Source organism: Limulus polyphemus, unplaced genomic scaffold (genome assembly GCF_000517525.1).
Source record: "Limulus polyphemus unplaced genomic scaffold, Limulus_polyphemus-2.1.2 Scaffold2094, whole genome shotgun sequence".
NCBI lineage: Eukaryota > Metazoa > Arthropoda > Merostomata > Xiphosura > Limulidae > Limulus > Limulus polyphemus.
Window position 1 is genome coordinate 30,686 of NW_013667704.1, and position 20,465 is coordinate 51,150.

General features: G+C 29.2%; 1 protein-coding gene across 8 annotated transcripts in view; it reads left to right on the forward strand.

The window, feature by feature from the left end:
* The window catches only part of LOC106465918 (GATOR complex protein DEPDC5-like), a 141,607-nt gene that overhangs the window by 22,866 nt on the left and 98,276 nt on the right, over positions 1–20,465 (forward strand). For all 8 annotated transcript variants that reach the window (XR_002612097.1, XR_002612094.1, XR_002612096.1 and 5 more), the window contains 7 exons: positions 1,028–1,077; positions 4,068–4,278; positions 7,267–7,409; positions 9,015–9,202; positions 10,810–10,944; positions 13,119–13,180; positions 18,140–18,216. Coding sequence is in view for 3 of the 8 variants with exons in the window: in XM_022393868.1 (XP_022249576.1) it covers positions 1,028–1,077; positions 4,068–4,278; positions 7,267–7,409; positions 9,015–9,202; positions 10,810–10,944; positions 13,119–13,180; positions 18,140–18,216 (866 nt within the window). In the remaining 5 variants the exon portion in view is untranslated. The remainder of the gene's footprint in view (positions 1–1,027; positions 1,078–4,067; positions 4,279–7,266; positions 7,410–9,014; positions 9,203–10,809; positions 10,945–13,118; positions 13,181–18,139; positions 18,217–20,465) is intronic.

A 20,465-nucleotide genomic window follows, 5' to 3' on the forward strand; every position in this document is an offset into this window, starting at 1 on the left:
CGTTAACATTCGCTTACTAATTTAAAATGTATAGCATGAAAACTATAACAAGCACAAAATGGTTACGAGGTTGGTCCCAGGGACTGAGCCCAGGTTGAAAGAGTTAACCAGCATCTGTGTGTGTGGCAAGGATATACAAATGTACATGCTTATAAATAATTGACATTCATAAAACCACAATTAAAATATATAAGTTAGTCATCACATCCATGTTAATATTTTTAATATTTTTCAATTTCTAATTCAAATCATAGTAAATCCATCTAAGGTCTTGTGGTTATTCAACTAACAGGATTTGGCTAGGGAACCTGTCTGCTGTTTTATAGAATATTTGTATCCTGCATTGCTTTGCTTATGTGAAACTATTTTATAGCTATGACATAGAACAGAAATGTGTCCAGATACTTGTGACCAAATGTTGCGAGTGGTTAGATGTAGAGAGAATGTGAATTGTTGGAGCAGTTTTGGCAATTTCAGTTAGATTTATTTCTGCCACTGAAAAAGCTAAGACATTTAGTGAAGTTTGTATTTTGCACTTTCTAGCCTGTTTCACCAGATAGTCTTCAGTTGCTTTGAAATGTAGTGTATTATAGTTTTCTCTTTCTTATTATATGCTATTTGTTTACTTGCTTTTAAAATCAAACACAGGTTATTCATTTATTTCAACTTTGTAAATACTTCTGTGCAATAGTCTTTTCACTTTAATGAGCAACTGCCACTTCTGACATTCTGTTTTTGTTCTCTTTTTGTTTGAGCCAAAATAAAATAGTTGTCCTTCTACATTCTAAATTCACAAGGTACTTGTTATGGCAACCAGGTTGCTGTGAGCTTGGTCCATCCTGAACTGTGGAATGTGTTTAATTAAATAATAAATCTAATAAATTTGTTTTAGTTTTTGTTTAGTTTGAATAAAAAATACCTGGATCAACTTCACTAAAATGACACTGTAAGAAGCTCATAAATTCTCAAGATTTCTGGTGTTCTTGTATTTCAGCTTATTATCAGGATTTCTTTTTTTTTGTTACAGGTCAACACATGTGTGTACCCAAACAAGAAGATTGAATTCAGTGGAATCAGGTTTGTATTTCAAAGTTGCATACGTATTGTTGTATAATTGTTTAGGTGCTTTAGAACAGCAGTAAAAAATATGCTGCTTTTCATTGAGCTGAATTAGTGTTGCACACACACAATTGTATGTTTTTACATTCATACACAAATGTATTTGCATAAATTAAAAGGTTATCTTTTCATTTAATGGAAGTTAACTTATCATTTTTACTTGAATCTTCTTAGCGAATTTTTCGTTCTACTTATAAATAATATTCGTATTCTTTATAAACAGTGGTAGTTTTTTTCAGAACTACAGCACTTATATTTCTCTGGGTCACTTAGATTCAGTATACTCAGAAGTATTGAAACAAGTTGTGCTGTAAAGACTTAAATAGTTTTTTCTGAGAGTTAATAATTTTCATATATGTAAACTTAATGTTTTTATTATTATTTGTTGTGGAATTCACACAGTTTATGTGAAATTATGGATATAAAACATCTTGAAAAACTTACATTTCAATTTTTTTTTACTGTACAACTCTTTTTATTTATGCAATGATACATAAAAAAGGATGAGTTTTTGTATTGTTAAGATAGGTCTGATACGTATATTTTCATTTACAGTACTAGACTGAAATAAATTACTAAAATTAATGAAATACCTTTTCTTAATGATTACTTTTTGTATTATTTACTAATATTTACTTTCTTAACTGAGAGTTTTTAAGGGATGTAAAACATGCCTGCTTGTTTTCTTATAGTTCAGTTTCATAGCTAATAAAAGAAACAAATCTACTGAATAGATTAATATAGATAATCTGTTGAACAAAGCATTTGTACACTTGATTTAATAGAATAGATACTTTCGGTTTTAATTAAAAATGAAATCCAACCCCTCAAATGGTAAAGTACTGTGTACTTTAATGTTAATGGTAAACGTTTTGTGTCTACCAGTGTGGTTTCACAAGGATTAACTTAGCACAAAGTTACCTGATTTTTGCAATGATTTGAGATTGGTGAAAGAGACAACACACAATGTGAAGTTGGAAAAAAAAATAAACTGTATTTACTGGAGACAAGAAGCAGAAGAGTGGCACACTGTGGCATTGTTGTTAAAGTTGAAAAGTAAAAATATAATGTGTTGAATTAAAAATAAAATAAATAATTATTTGAACAAAATAAGAAATTATGATAAGCTCTGCTCAAAAAATGAACTAAAAATAAAATATACATAACTAACTGGTGTTATGTGAAACAAGGATGAGACTTCATTGGGGAATCTTGGTTATTCCCAGTCAGAAACAAATCAGTTTAACACGCAACATTTTCTCTTTGTATCCAAAAGTGTACCTGCTCTGTGTGACAGTTTAATAGCAGTCTCACATCAAGATAAAGTTGGACACAATCCAATTGTTCCATGAAACTGTACATAGTTTTTATGATTGCAAGCCCTAGTTCCTTCTCATTATTTCCTTCTCAAACCAACTTTAAATTATAAATCAATTTGAAAGTTACAGTGTGATCTTGTGAAACGTCAACCTTCAGGTAGTGAACAAGAATTGCAATATGATATTGCACTAAATGAACCACTTGTAGTACATACGACATACACATATAATAAGCATCATCATCTGTTAAACATATTGGTATCTGAATGTAACAGAAGGAAAAACCCTTTAACTTAAATGATACAAAATCGAATACAAAAACATCAAAATAAAATAATTTGAGATATAATTTGTTATGCTGATGAAGTGTGATCTGATGAGATCTGGAATTGAGTGGAAGGCCTCATCAGCATAAGGTGTACATTTGATATGCTATGTTCTTCTTGCTGAAAACCTGTCCAGTGACAAAAGATTTGTTACAAAATTATTATCGGTCTTATTGTGGTGAAATGTCACGTAAACCAATCTAAATTTAATTCAACCTTTTAAAATATATTCAAATAAGTCCTTTATGCAATATTAAAAACACAATCCTTTTGTGAACACATCAAAAGTAAATCTATATATGTAAAAAGAATTAATACAATTAAAAATGAAATACTTATAAAAGAAGCTCCTAATGGTTCAGCTGCAAGTCTAAAGGCTTGTAATGCTAAAAACCAGTTTTCAGTACCCATTGTGGTTACAGCACAGATAGCCCATTGTGTAGCTTTGTGTTTAAAAACAAACAAATTTATAAGAGAAATTAATCCTTTATTTTTGATAAATGAAATGACACTCTCAGTATATAAATATGTATCAAAACTATTTGAATGTAGGGGAAATACTTGTGAAATATTGAAAATGAAGGAAATGACAATGATAATTAACATTACTTGGGTGGTGTGTGAAAGGGAGGGGGAGAAGTAATGGAGGAAAAGTATGAAGAGGAGACACATACCTGTTAATGTGTGATTTACAATGAGAAAAACTAAAATAAAACTGTTTCACTGAACTGAATAATGTAAACCTAAACAAAAAAATCAAACTCAAAACCCAGATAATGAAACTAAATGAATTTGAGACATAATGCTAAATTCAAATTAAACCAAAAGTGCATACGCAAAAACCTTTTACTATATTTAAAAATGAAATTAAAGGTAAAAATGCATTTAAACCACTTGGAGTATATAGGCCTATAGAGTGATTTCCTGATTTAGTTTCAAGAAGCTTTACCTATTTCAAACAAATATACAAGTTATAAAGAACTGGCAAGATCAGTCACCAAAGGTTGATATCACAAGTAATATCTGTTGAAATAAATAAGACAAAAAAGTGGAATTTTTATACATCAATTTTAGAACAATGGGATCAACAGTGTATTATGGAAATCTGATTTTCTCATTTCTACAAATAGTTAACCTAATACAGTTAATTTTTCTTTTTCAGGTTTTTATCTGAGAAATTATATGTATAGAGTAAATATTTTGAAGGACATCTAAAAAATTATACATCAGTTAGAAGATTTGGTTATTTTATTTTTATATTCTCTGGATATGCAGTTCTAAACTTTACATTAAATTTCTTTAGGTGTCAAGTATATGAGATGTGGGCTCAGGGTGAACGAGTTGCGTGTGGAGTTGTAACCAAAGACACAAAAATTGTTTACCGTTCAGGGAGTAGTATGGTTTATCTGTTTATTCAGATGAGTTCAGAAATGTGGGACTTTGATATCAATGGAGATTTGTATTTTGAAAAGGCTGTTAATGGATTCTTGTCTGATCTATTTGCCAAATGGAAGGTGAGTAATGTCAAATGTTAAAAACAAATGATGATTAAGAATATTATTCAGTAGTTACATCTTGTTACAGTATTGCAAAAATTATGTAAAAGATTCAGTATCATTTGAAGCATACTACTTCATGGACTTTGGTTGTTTTGTATTTTAAGTTGCTATTTGAAATAAGAATTAATAATATTTTAAACAACCAAACATTGGACATCCTGATGTAAATACCCAATTTCTTTTTTTTTTGTGTGTATATTTTTGATCTATTGCTATAAATGTAACTAAAATATAAAAATTAGAAACTTGTTAGCTTAAATGAGAAATAAAATTAAATAAAATTTCTCGTGATACTCAATATTGTAGCACACAAACATCCCATGGTGTGATTGTAATTCAACCATGGTGTGCTTCTGACCTTGATTTTTATTTTACATAAAGCTGTCCATCTGTGATAAGTGGCTTTTGTCATACTCTGAGAGGGTCTGAGTGCATCTGTAAAGCAATAAAACTAAATTAACCTAGATTTGAAAGGTATTAGCTTTGGCCATTAGAATAGATAGTGTGTAATTGTCTCTTGCAATAGAAGTCATTCTAGAAAGAAAAAATGGTGATTTAGATTTATTTCATGTATTTAAACTTTTTGTTTTACCCAACATTGCTGAATTTTCTACACTTGGTGTTATGGTAGAGAAAATAACATAAAAAATATAGTTTTACTGAAAAACTTTTAATATTCACTAAGAAGGTTCTAGAGGTTATGAAAATGAAAAATTAAAACTGTAAGATGAAACAAATATTTTCATTCTTAACATGAAAATCACATTGCACTCAGACTGGTCAGGGTCGTAATCAGACTGATGTTGTAAATTTGCAAACAAATCTTTAGTAAAAATACTTTGTTAAAATTATTATTTTTTTGTTTACAACAGACTTGTAATGTTTACTAAATGCATGAAAAATTTCTTGAAGGTATGCTTAGTACATAGAGAACTATAGTATGTATTGTTTCATGGTTACAAGGTTCATCAAAATGATGAAGCCTGCATACTTCTTAGAGTTAACAAACTTAAAGAATAAAAACTCTAAATATCAAAATAAACAATTGAGAAGCATCACATTTTAATGAACTCAGAATCAAATATAGATGGTGCTACCAAAGTTAATGATTAATAATGTCTACTTCTCTTTTTTTATAATACATAACAACCCTTTGTACAAGTGCTTATACCACCTACTTAAATTACTGTGGTGAAAAATAAACATACAGTTGAAAAAAAAATCTCTCTAGAAGTTTTGATCATATTCCTTATTGAAATATGTTTAAACTTGTCTTTTCTGTTCTTTAGGAATTATCTCTGACAAATATTCACAATTCATTATAAATATTAAAAAAAAGTCGTCGTACTTGTTGTCATGGAAAACTGAATTTAGTATTTCCTTTTATCTGGAAGAATCTTTTATGTACAGAGGTTTAGTATATTATATTAAAATTTGTTTGGAGCGTCACTACATCCAGTCATGCTCTGTCTATTGCAAAAGACATTTTTACAGAATTTATTTATTGTATAAGAACAATGGTTTCCCAGCACCTATTTCAACACTCTTATCTCACAGAAATCTGTAGGTATCTTTTTATGGAATAGCATGAATACTTATTTCATTCTCCAGCTGCTTGAAGTATGTTATGGTTGAATGAATATCTTGTGTAAGCAACATGTGACTTGTGTTGCTTTTGCAAACAGAGATCCTTCTTATGTTGCATAATATATCTTAGGACACATAGATAGCTTTTGCCACTGACTTTGTGTTCTTGGATTCTCATCTGTTACAAGCTGCTGTGCTTTGCTAGGGTACAACTTGTTCCAGGTCTCTTTGTGGATGGTGCTGGTTCTCCAAGTTGATCCATATTCATTTGTTTTACAGTACTGCTAAGGACAAGGGATATCCCCATCTTGGAAATTCTAAATCTCCAACCTGAACATATCTTTATGATCTGAATGTATGAATATCTTGTATTAAAAAGGACTGTACTTACCCTTCTAAAAAAGTGATCTATTTTTGGTGGCTTCATACTACTTATGAAATCTCAAGATATGTTAAAATGTAGTTCTGTTACATACCATTCCACCGTGACTTTATATCAGTTATGGTTGTGACATGACTTGCTAATCTGAACATTCAAAATTTGGAGAGATCAATCACACTCCATAACTTAAGAATACATTATTCTCACATAAATGTTGACACAACAGGAAGTTGCATTTCATTACAATACAACAGGAAGTTACATTTCATTACATTCAACAATCACTTTTCACATAAACTTCATATATTCATTGTATTGTTCAGTGCAATGATTAGGCATGAGATTTAGGAGTTTCTGTTCTTGATTACTCTCAAGTTATACTAATTATACATAAAATCACCTTGCCTTCAGACAATTCCCAAGAGGAACTGTAATGAAGCTAATTTGTGAAGGTTTTAACATCAGGATGCAATATTTTACCACACTTCCAATACAGTTTTACCTCATTTCACACAAAGCTATCTCAATCTTTTTTTCTGCCCCTTAAGCATTGCCAAAAAATTTACTTCTCAGCACACCAGTCTATGTTCGTCATAAATTTCAGCTAGCTCCCTCTGATTTTCCCACTCAATCCTCACTTTCTCGTTTGGCACAACATCGTTTACATGTGTGTTTTATTGCATGTGACTACCGTTTACAATTGTACATTGGTGACATATACCTTTTTCCACAGTTTTCTTTTACTGTATTTACTTTAAGTTGTTTCAGTTTTTTTATTCACATTTTTTATTGTTACTGAATTATGTGGTAACTTAGATTGACTTCATGATTCAATGTATCAACAATGGAAGTTCCTATTATGGTAAACAATGCTTTTGGTAAGAGTAGTTGTTTAATTTAGCCTTGATTTTGGTTTTAAGCTTCTCTGAAAATTAAGGAAAAAAAACATCTTTGCCTTTCCACTTTTCTCCTAGAAACTGAACTGCAACCATGATGTTACAATTGTGCTTTTTTCAAGAACATTTTATGAAGCTCATAGCATTGATGAATTCCCTAATTACATGCGAGAGTGTCTACAGCAAGATTACAAAGGAAGATTCTATGAGGATTTCTATAGGTTAGTGAAGGACCATATATGTATATTCTTTTAAATTTAATAGAATGTTTCAAGATCATTAATGATGATAAAAAAGAAAAACAATTCAGGAAAACTGTTATGAAATTAAAACCACTTGCAAGTGAAATTGTAAATGTTTCACAAGCTCATACACCATACAAAATATTAAATAAAGTGGTTTAATTTTCATACAAAATTTTTAAAGAAAATTTAATTACATGGTTATAAATACATAACAGATGTGATATTGTTATGAGCAGTTGTCTGTGTACTCAATGAATGTTAAACATGTGTTTGCATAAAACCTCAGGCACAAAGTCACCTGGCTCAGTATATAATTACTTTAAAAGACATGAAGCTATACTTAAAGTGATGTTTTAGACATATCTGTTTAAGTTGAAAAGGCTACTTTTCTACTGGTACAATGTTATACGTGCTTCTGTATATAGCACTGTTTCATAAAGCTGTTATTTTTAAACAGTTGGTGTTAAGGTAGAGGTTGTAAATGTTGTCGACAATTGGTGACATACGCTAAGTGTGTCACTGTTGTCTATCTTGCAAGCATTACTTGTGTCACCTTATTCTAGCAAACACTTTTGCACAGCAGGCTGTTGAAGAACATACATATGTGTCATGTAGACCTAACAAGGTAATCATGTTACTGAGTCTCTTGACATTGCATTAATATGTGTTGTATTATCATAGAAGAAACATTATTCTATTTTGATGAGATTACTTTGTTGCTGCTCATCTTTTGTTACATTACACTGTGACATTGATGAAAGCCGGTCATTCAGTCTGTGATGATACAATTTTTGCCTTCAAGAGGGTCCTTTGAGAACAACTTTACATTTTGTTTGTTGTAGTTGCATACTAGTAAATGTATTTATTCTTCGTTGTACATTTATTATTTATTTTGAATAAGTTTGATGTGGTGGTTGGGTGGAAAAAAAGCCAATGCAGCAGTAAACTATTGAAAAACATGTAACATTCAACTGAACACATATGCAAGTATATAGCATGAAATTTATTCTCCATAAATGAACATAAAACAACTTAAGAAATAAGATTAGTAAAAATTGTTAATTTAAAAAGGGGGAATAGGGATCATCAAAAACATTCAGAAAGAAGTTGAATCAAAATGCAAAGATTATATTTTCAAGCCTACAACTAGGAAATCTATAAAAGAAATTAAACAAACAAGGCTGAAAATAGTGTGTATGATTTTCTCAAGCTACAAATTCCTACTTTGAATCTACTAAAATTAATAAGTAATGTAGACATGGAGTCAAAATAAGGATTTGTTCAAGAGAGTTTAAGATAATATGCCTATACTAATTGATATGCATCTCATGTGGATAATTTGTGATTTTCTTTATTTGTGAAGCAAATTTTCTTATAGAAAAAAGAACTGCAATCTACAAAAGATTTAGTATGTGAGGAAATGTGCAAATACATTTTATGATGCAGCTGAATTTATAAGAATGGTGTTTTTACAGCTGTCTTTATATAACTGTCCTGTTCATCTTCTTGAACTATTATTGTTGTAATTCTGTTTACTCGTGTAATTGTTTTTCCTTTTACGAACATTTATTTTATATATAGAGTTGCTGTCCAGAATGAACGGTATGATGATTGGAATTCCACATTGATTCTTTTAAAGAAGTTGTTCAACCAGTATCAACAGATGGTGCTTGAATACCACCAAAGGGAAGGAGTGAAAATACCTCATGCAGTGAACTCTACCTCTTCACAAGGCAACTTTCTGGAAGTGCTAAATATGTCCTTGAATGGTCTTTATTTACTTTTCAGATTATCAGATTTTTTTTAAACTGTTTAAAAACATTATTTTTTGATTATTATTTTTTTGTGTCAACACTCATCAGTTTTTGAAGCTATTATAGCATGCTTCATTTCAGAGAGAGTTTGAAAATCCTTAGATTTATATAATGGTTTTGAGGCATTTTGTGAAAAATTAGAATTTTCATATAAAAGTTTAATACATTATTTGTATCTGACCATAAAGATAAATACAGTCAAATGTTAAGACTTATACTTATTATATATAATTATATTAAACTAAGAATTTCATCATTACAAACAAAATTGTATTTAGATTTTTAACTTTTCAGCTGTTATTTATCATTAACTTCATACTTGAAAACTATTCAAAACTTTTAATATAAGAAGTTGCTATTAATTTGATAAACAGAAAACAAATTTTGTTCAATTACTAATATTTTATTGATCCAAATAAAATTCTTCTTATATCCCTTTCTAATCATATGAGAAGGTATAATTATGTATTGATGTAATTCGCCTGCTTCGTATACTGTATAGTTGAATTAGTAAAATAGCATATTGTTGTTTAGGGGTATTTTGTACAGCTTTGTTCCAGGTAGAAAACAGTTTACTGCAGACACATTAAAGCATTGAGTAATTCTGGTTATCATTTTTATGTCTAGAACTATGTAAATGGAGAATTTACCATTAATCTCTATCTGTTCAATATTAATAATAATTAACAAATAAACTGTAGTTATGATGTTAATAGTTATGCAGTTGGAGTTTAAAACTTTTCTAGGGAAGATTGTCTGTGTGACTTCTGAATTCATATTATGAGATTTATTTACTTAATGTACTAATATTTATTTGCTAATATTTATTTCTACAATTTTCCATTTGTTACATGCATTCTGTTTGAGTTTGTACCGTTATATATATATATTTTATAAATCTTCCCAATTTTCACATTTTTATGCTATTTTCATAAGAAAACTTGATATTGGATATACTGATGTATATTAATATATTTTAAGTATGTATAATAAGTTGTTCATTTTTAACTAGCATGTTTCTTGAAACAACTGTTATGTTATTTCATGAACAGTATTTTGTTGCATTTTTTCCTTCTTTTTCTAATTTTTGGAGAAATAATTGTGCATTTGAGAAACATAACGTTAATTACACTTATGTAAATGTTAGATGAATACAGAAGCTACATCAGATTAATTGTCTAAGTGTCAAAAATTACAGGGTTACTTCAATACTAAATACATTGATATTGTTGTAGATTATAATTCTAAGAGATTTGTTTCCTTCTTTTATTTTATCACAATAGAGAAATTGTAGGCAATCAGTTTTGGTGTGCATACACTCACACACATACACACACTTAAAATATTATTTGATTTTTGAATGAGAAACCAATCTAATTTTCCTGTCATTTTGAATTCTTAGTTCATCTCTTTTATCTGTTTTATATTTTTATTTAGATAACAGCTTTGAAGTGTTTTCCTTTAGATTTTTTAATAGTAATAATATGTTAAATGTTTTTTTTGTAAGCTACTTTTTTCATTGGGTCAAACATACTTGTGCATAATTCTTTTACAATTTTTAGTTTTTGAAAAACATTATGTGGACCGCAGTTTTGACCGGACAGGACAACTATCAGTTGTAATAACACCAGGAGTTGGAGTTTTTGAAGTTAATCGAGACCTTACTAACATTACAAAACAGAGAATTATTGACAATGGTAGGTCTTCAGAGAAAATTACTGACTTGTGTATTTATATTGAGTTAGGATAGAGAAAATAACAGATAAAATATGAAATTTTATTGAAAAAAAAAGCATTTAAAATTTATTTAGGAGGTTTTAGAGATTATGCAAATAAAAATTGACAATTATCAGGTGAAGAAAAGTATTTTTAATCTTAACATGAAAATCACTTTGCACTTGAAGCAGTCAACAATTTGGCACCATATATTCGTGGAGACGTTTAGTGAAAATACCTCATTAAAAATTCAATGCTTACTGAACGCTTGTGAAATTTCATGAAGATACACAGAACGTACTAAAAGCTTTGGTATTAAAAACTATAAATGTCAGTTTTGGATCATGAACTTGGCCAATTTGATCGAGCCTTTAGTTTGAGAGTTAAATTACAGTTATTAAAATTGAATATGGTTTGAAATGTATTAAAAATTGTGAAGTTAAAGTGGGAAAGTTTGATACACGTATTTTCCTGGGTTGAACTACAATTAAAGATTTCACTTCAAGATGTACATGTATAACAAAACTTGAATACTTTCTTTTTTTTTCCAAACTCTTCTTTATTATGTAAATATAACTTAATTCTTAGTAAAAACACTACTTTGTAGTTAGTAAGTACAAAATTTGAAATTTGGTTTTTCAGTTATTACTGCACTACATTCAACTTCTTTTGACAGAACTCAGTATTTCATCTATTGTCTGAATAAAAATATCTAAATTGCCTTTTTCTTTCTAGAATGACTTCACATGGTAACAAACAATTGAAGTTATTTACATTAAAATCTTTAGTCTTCTAACCTTTTCACAATTGCTTTTATTTAATTTTATTGTTTTATTGATCTGTGAACCTTGTGTAACTAACCTAGTGTAACAAAGCAATAAATCACCAGGCAAGAGCATAGTGCAAGTTAAGATAAACAATGTATTGAATTACATCATGTGTGAGCGGTTTTTGTGCATTACTTATGGAGTATATTTTTTTATTTAATGTTTTTTCATTCAAGTTTTCTTATTTAACCAGATAATTTTTCTAATTTTTTTGCATTTTAGTAATTTTATAACAATTAATATATTCATAAAAAACGAGAAATTTAATATTTACAAGTGAGAATTGTACTTTTCTTTAGCTATCAATGTCTCTGTAAAAGATGACCATACTTTTAAATATGGTTGTTATTAGCACTTTACTACATTTTTATTTATTTCAAATATTCAGTTTAGAATAATAAAATAATAAATACACAAAGAATACAATGACCTATAACTATTATGATTTAACTGGCTTTCTAATTAATCTATAAGTGGTTTGAAATAGTTCTGTTGGCTGGTTGAGTTGACTCAACGATAGCAAAAAATGTTAGAGCTAATTATTGACATTTGTGAAATAACTATTGACATTTTTTTGAAAGACAATGTGATAGGAGGGCATGGCATGTGAGTTTGATGTTCTAGTTCTATAAGTGTGTAATTTATATTAAATTCAGAAGCTCAAATAGGGCTAGGAAGAATATCTAAAATGGAATGAAGAAGTGTTACATGATACAAAGGAGTGAAGATTGAGAATTTATTTAAATGTTTCCTTTTGAATTAAGAAGTCATAACTTAGATAATGTAAAAATTTGATCTATAAACTATGTGTTAAAGCTAATTATATTGACAAATATGCTGATAATAAAGTTATTCAATTAAATTTTGAATATAATTCTTAAAAACAGTTTGGAATGTACACTTTGAACTATCCATATCCAAAGGGTTAATGCAAGTTGTCTGTTATTTTCAGTCAGATGGCTTACAGCCACCTGGGCAAGCATCAGATCGAGTGTATTTCACATCTGACATGAGCTTAGGATTTTGGAAAGTTTTGATACCTTCATAACAACAGTTTCAAAATGGGATAATGTTTACTGCTAGTTTATCTTTGATTTATTTATTCCAGATATGTACAATAATTTTAATTTCATTTTTTAAGGTTTTTTTAGCTGTTTCTGTGTTTATTCTTATCCACTTCTATCCTTTTATGTCCTTGTGAGCCAAAGAAATGTAGAGAAAATTTTATATTTAGATCATTCAGAAAAAAAAGAATCAATAAATGAGATAAATATTTCTCTGTTCACTATAATAAAATCACTAAACTTTATCTTGTTTAATGCTTCTAGGTATTGGAAGTGATCTTGTGTGTCTTGGAGAACAGCCACTTCATGCTGTGCCATTGTTTAAGGTATGAATTTAAGAAAATAGCTGAAAAGAAAGTGTTCTATTCAAAATCATGTAATTTACAACAAAATTTTAAACTCAGTCTCCATATGTGGCTGGATTAATTCCAAGTTTTAATGAAAAGTAGTGGTTGAAAAAATAAAGAACCCTGAAAACGTTTTTAATTTTAGCTTTCTAAATATTAGATATATCTTTATTCAGAAATGTAAATGTATATTATATGTATTTGTAAACCACTTTTTATGAACTATTTTGCTCAGTGTAAGAACTTACTAGTCAGTTAGTCTACAACATCAAAAACAGTTGATCACATACATTCATAAAATAAAATTTTACTGTTTATACAGAAGTGACCTTAAATATAAGTTAGTTGAATAATTTTTTCAAAAGCTCTAGTTTTGGAAAAACAGCTTGAAGGTTTTTGTTTTTCCAGACTGGTACAAACTTGAAACATAGCCAGAACATAGTAACATTGTGATATGCATGCATGTTATATTTTTCGTGCCTAGTTATAGTTATGCAGGAATTTAAAAAAATTTTCATTTATTTAGTTTCTACACAATTGCTAGTATAAACACATGATCCAGTAGACTGTTGGAGTTGCCTTGTTTCTTTGTTCTCTATAGTAGATAATGTCTGTTCTGCCCAAAGGAATGTTACAGTAATATAATATCTGTGTTTAAAGGATTACTAAGTGCAATATCCTTTGCTGGCTGAGTTGACAATGTCTATGTTAAAACTGACCAACGCTGTGAAAAAACGGGTCGTAAGGTGACACTGTCAATTGGATAAAGAACCTGTGTTTACCTGTAGAATTTAAGCACACATTTTTGGTTCATTTCTGTCTAGAGTTATTTAAGTAAAGACCATACATTAAGATAATCATGTTTTAGTTCTTCAGAGATCTGTCTTGAGAGAGGGAAAGCTGCAAACTCAAGCACCTGTCTTTTTAAATGAGTAAATACATTAGCTGTGCCATTGTTTATTTCATAATAAAGATTGTGTTGATTTTATTCAACTTGTCCAATGTCAATATTTCTCACACACAAGAAAACTGTCAAGTTTTCAAATACAGACCACACAAATGTTCTGGGTGAATCTGCTGTTATTAGCATATCTAACTAACTGATATTTGTAGGGAAATTAGTTCACCTGAAAATACCACAGTATCACTAGAAATTAACAGCAAAAAACAGTTTTTCTTAGATGTTTAATATTTTATTCAATGTACTGCTTGAAAATATACAACAATAAAAAATTAAACATAAAATTTAAATGTTCATGTAAATATTAAATTTGTTGAGAAAATTATGATGAGAAAATATTGCAAGTTATTTATGCATGTGTAATTAAGTTATTAATTCTGATGAATTTTAGCAAAGGTTCTTAAATATATAATTTGGTTACAAAATTACTTGTTATATAGCAGAAACGTTTTGTTTTATTTTTTAGTGCAAATTTATAAGTGTTCCAGAACTTGTAAAAAGAAAACTATATCAGTTGCTTTTATCTTTTACAGTTGTTTACAAAAAATCAAAAGTGATTAAACTATTGTTTGTTTTGGAAGATTAAAAACACAGTAATTGTTGCTTCTGACCCATGTGGTGAAGAACATTAACTGTGAAGTAATGCCAGAATTCTAGGATATAATATTCATGCAGTATCATGTTATTAAACCTTGACATGCACTATTTTGATGTTTTCATATCAGGAATAATAAATATTAGGACAGTTTTTATTTAACATTATCAGTGTCCATATAAATATTATTAAAACATTTTTTTTTATCAATCAGGTTGCACTTCAAAATGATGTTATATGTTGGCTTCTAAGTAATAATTTCATCTATAGTGATTAAAAAAAAAGTGTTAACAAGTCACAAACTTTTAGAAAAACTTTTAAGTATAGACTTCTTGAAGACAGATCGTCATTTCAGTGACTCGGTTTTAGAGAATACTTCAGTAGTTGTAAGTGGCATTTAATTTTCAAAGTTGGATACTATAAAATTTAAAACATTTGCAAGATTTAAATTGTAATGTAAGGCTTAAACATAGGAAATGAAAAATGAAAAAAAAAGTCAATCTTGTATGGATCACACATCATATTTATTAAAATATTGAAAAAGCCAATTACTTTACATGAACTGTCACCAAACATGAAGTCATCCAGAATAACATTTTTGAATTACAAATACAAACTGAAACTGGACTTAGGGTTAATTTATTCTATGCATCACAATGGATGCTGTAAAGTAAGTGAAACATGAATTTTGTACCTTATATATACACACACACACACACACACACACACACACACACACACACACACACACACACACATATATGTGAAATATAATAGAAAGGCATTTATTTCCTGTAAAAATATAATTCCTTATCAGTCTTCTTGCAATTTAGCTATCTATCAGTTTTTCATTCATGGGATTGATCACTAGATATTCATTGATGGTACATGTTATTTGTACTTACTCTGTGAGTTACTCTAAACATTGTTAAGGATACATATCTCAAGGTAGTCCAAACCTTTCACTCTAAGTTGCCCAGAGTGCCTGGAGTTGCTCATGAACATTAATCTGGTTCGTCAGAGAAACACCTGAGCATATTTTGAGTTGTTTGAGTCTGCATGAAATTGAACATAGAATTCATGCTCAGGTATCACTAAGGTATCACTGATACTAATGCAACATAAGAATATAAATTGTAATTAGTATGAGAGCTCATAAAGATGGAAGATTTGTCATTTTTTTGTATTAGCAGCTTGTAATATTAGATGAAAAAAAAAACGTTTTAACAATAAAACTTGGTTCAGTCACTAAACTGCATGAGCTAAACAAATACTATAATCTTCCCTGGTTTTTGATTAACTTGGAAAATCTTTTACCAGGTGAAATCAAGTTGCATTTTAATATCCTACTATTTTACTTGATTTAGCAATATCTTAAATTTAAATTAAGGCTCGAAACAAACACATTTTGATTAAAATTATTAATCTCAATTACATCCCAAAAAACTTTAATGAGAGCAATGCAGGAATAAACTATTAATGTATCTTGAATTATGAAATTCAAAGTTCTGTATAAATCAGATTTGAATATGATTGGTCTAGCTATAGCATAGTTTAATTGAATTTAAAAGGTTTGTTGAGTTTTTTCTGCACATTTGATGGGGTGTTTAAACTATCTAAAACTGATAATTAACAAAAATGTTTGTACTATATAGTACTAAGTAATAATTTGTGCAATAGTATGAATAAGTGTTTTTGTTCTTTTAACTGTAACTACACCTTTTTTTCTTTAACTTTATATGTAATGTATGAAACATTAAGCTTAACAACGTGGAACCACTTTTAAAGCTTTTAATATGGATTACCAGTTTTTTAACTGTTAATATCATTAATCATGACACATACCTATGTTATGACACTATAAAGCAATTTATTCATTTCACAGGTGTGGCTTAAGTTACAAAGAAAAAGTATTTGGAAAAATCAGCTCTTAAGATATGCATTATGTTTAAAAATAATAAAAAGATACATTTTTAGGTTAGCTAAGTTTTTAACAGCCAGTAATTATATCTTAATAATTATAACTTTTGTATTTAATTTTCTTTATGTAAAGTGATATTCTGATATTTCCTGTGGTATATAGGAGATATAGTTAATGAAATTTAAAATTTTTTTCTAAAGTTTCAGCTTAGGACTTGGTCAAGTGATAAAATTGCTAAATGTGACTTGGTCATGTGTTAATTCAGCCCTAGTATAACTAGTCAAGGATGGTATTGGCTATTTCATTAGATAATTGTATTGACCCTCATACTAATTTCTATGTGAAGTTGCTTTACAACGTTCACATGAGGCAGAGATATATCTGGATTCTAGTGATCTAGTTCTGTGATTGGTCAGCTCTAGAAAGTGTATGAATTGTGAGAGCAGTTTTGGAATTATCAGGCAGTTCTTGGTTTGACTTGGAAGTGACCAGAAATTTCTGTGAAGTTTTGTCTTTATTATTCATCAGTAAAGTTAATTTTCTTTCTGTTGACTCTGTATGTATCTTTCTTTTTGTTAATTCAACCTTTTAACATCACATCAACTTCAGTCAGTAAGAAACATAGTTTATTTTCTGTTTCTGTTAATTTTCCAATTTCTAGTAATTACAGTTTAATTTTGCATTAAGTTAATTTCTCTTCTAAAATTTGTGTCTGTTAATTTAACCCAATAGTTGTATAGCATATCATGGCCACCATTGTTCAGTGTAATTTTTGAAAAAAAAAAAGTGTTTGTTTTTATCCATCTTCACATTGAGTCTTATCTCTTTTCATTGAACTGGTTATATATTACTACATATGTCCTTCCACATATGAAATCTATGAGTTGTTTTTGAGGTGATCAGGTAACAATACTATTAATTTTTACCTTAAGATTAGTTTAAAAAGGATAAAAGGTAATAATATGACCACTGTTTTTACTGTCTTGATCCCAAACTTTATGCTTCTCCTGGGTTTTTTAAACGTGGATAATATGTAAACATACAAGAAACCACATCTATGATGCATGAACTGCTTTTCTATCACTTGCTGAGTATCTTCTGACATGGGTCTTAGCATCAGGCTGGTGTGAAGCACTCTTGTCTATCATAAGTCACAGGTGATCTTTATTTAAATAACATTTTTGAAAAGTATGTAACAATCATTGTTCCTATTTTTGGATGATAAATTATAATATGACAAATCTGCCAGTATTTTAGTTGATACAGCCAATCAAAACTGTGAAAATTAACAAGCCTAACAGAGTATTGCATAATAGGTTGGGCTATTTTTGCATCTGAAACAATTTTCTTAATGTTATTATATATATATATATATATATATTATTATAGATTAATTTTACTCGTTTTATAATTTTAAATATGAAAAAAAATATATATGTATTTTTTTTATTGGTTCCATAGTTTCATAACAAACAACGGCCTCGTAATTCACTATCGGCTGTAGATGACTACAACATGCCACACTGGATTAATTTGAGGTAATTATTGTTTTTTAGATATGTGATTCAATTCGAATTTTCGGTAAAATTGCAAAAGTGTTTTTCTTGAAGGGCCGGTACATCATTACCCTTCTTTTAAAAGATGCTGTCCTTAGAGATGTTATAAATAAAAAAAGTAAGGGTTGGGGGGGGGATGTCTGTCAGGGCCTAACCCTGACATGCAGCAAAGATCAGTCTTGCATTTAACTTGATCAGAGCATGGGCTCCTCATCCTTACGTAGTCATATTGATAATGCTGTTAACATGAACCATACAACTCACTTGAATGTAAACATATGTTCGAGAAACAGTCAACTTCATGATGTTTGGAGACTGTACATGATTAGTCAGTAGTCCTACTACAAACATATTTGGGCAATGATTGATGATGGAAGGACAAACAAGGAGCTCTGTCTAATGGGTGAAATTCCTGTATTATTGGCAGAATTTCTGAATGTATGCAGAAAGTAGTATATGCCGTGCTATATGGTAATCTTATTCATATTAAACTTGTGTATTGTGAGTTTTTACTACAAAAATTGCTAAAATTGAATTTAATCATATAGTATATTTCTATCATTAAAGTACATAGAGGTTATTAACAATGTAAACTTCTTGTTCAATATATTTTTTTAATTCATCATTGTAATTATTAAGCAATGACATCAACAGGCCACAAAAAAAAAACATCTACTAAAGGCCTGTCTATGTGAATGACACAACCAGTATTAAACAAAAATACATCAATAAACAGTACGAGTTTCTTCTGTCATACATTGACATTTCAGTTAAGCTAATTTCAATGTTTAGACACTAAAAGGCATCTGCTGTGTTATGTACTGAAGAATTTTGTCTGGATGAATTATTTTCTAATTATATTATCATTCATTTTTGTCTTCTCACCAATTCTTACCTTACTCTCGAACAGCAAAACTTGCTCATATAGCAGATACTATTTAAGGTTGAAGAAAATGAAAAAAGTGCATTCAATAAAATAATTAAGAGATTAATTCACTCTTTTCAGATAGGTATGATCAACTAAAGTTTAGTTTAACACTATAATTAGTTAAACTTTTATAGTAAATACAACTATAAATAACACATTTGTGACAGAATAAATATTTAACCATTCCAGTGTCATTAGTTTTAAATATTTTACTGTCTTCTTCTACTTCCATATTGGTGCTATCACAAAATGTGCCTTACATATGTATCAAAAGATTTCATGCTCATGGTGATGAATTACCGGGTAATAAAACCATCAGGTGACATCTTCCAAACATGGAACAACCATATTTAAACCATTTCACATTTGCACTGATTTGTTACACCTATCCACTAAATGCAATTGTAACTGATGTCTCAAATTAGGTAAGATGAGGTGGTTATACTGTGAAATATTCTAATTATATACTGATGATATTATTCACAAAAAAGTTAGGGGAAGTAAATTCTAGGAGTATTTTTTCTTAGGAGTTTTTCTAAGTCATATTTGATGTTTTTCATAAATTGCTATAGCTAATTGTCACTAATTTTGAGGGCTGGGGAAGCTGTTTTATGTTGACAGTTCCTAAACCTCAGGCCAGCTTTCTTTGGTTTTGGCCATAGCTCACACTTATGTCTGAGACTTAGGCTAGTCATTTGCTTTATATATATACATTTCTAACTGTGCAATTGCCAAACAACTATACTCTAGCTTTTTTGTGGGTATACATTTTTTTCTGAATAATTTGCTTGATTTGTATAATATTGAAAACAAAGTGAATTTGACAAGTACTTTATCACAAAATAGATAATTCACAAAGAAACCTGATACTTTTTACAATGTTTTCCAAAGATAGACCCAATAACTTGGTTTTGAAAAATAGGCTTTCTTTATTAGTTTAGCCTAGATCAATGAAAGGCATATTTTTGGAAAATTCTCATTATATTTCAGTTTTAATGAAAAACTTATGTAAATGTTGATGTAATCATAAACCATTTTTGTGTAATTTTTACATTTTTACACGTTGTAAAGTGTACTTCCAGTTTTAGTCATGAAAAGGTTATACAAGGGCTCACACCAGCACAAAAACATTCTTTGTCTCTATTGAAATGGTTTTTTAAGTGTTTTACACTCACTACTATAAAGGCTTGGTTTGGTCTGAAGTTTCAATCAATGGTCGTGTCTAGAGTCACTGATGAGAAGTGGAATTCTCCAAAACTAGTCTGACCCACAGACACACCCCAAATGAAAGGATAGACCATTC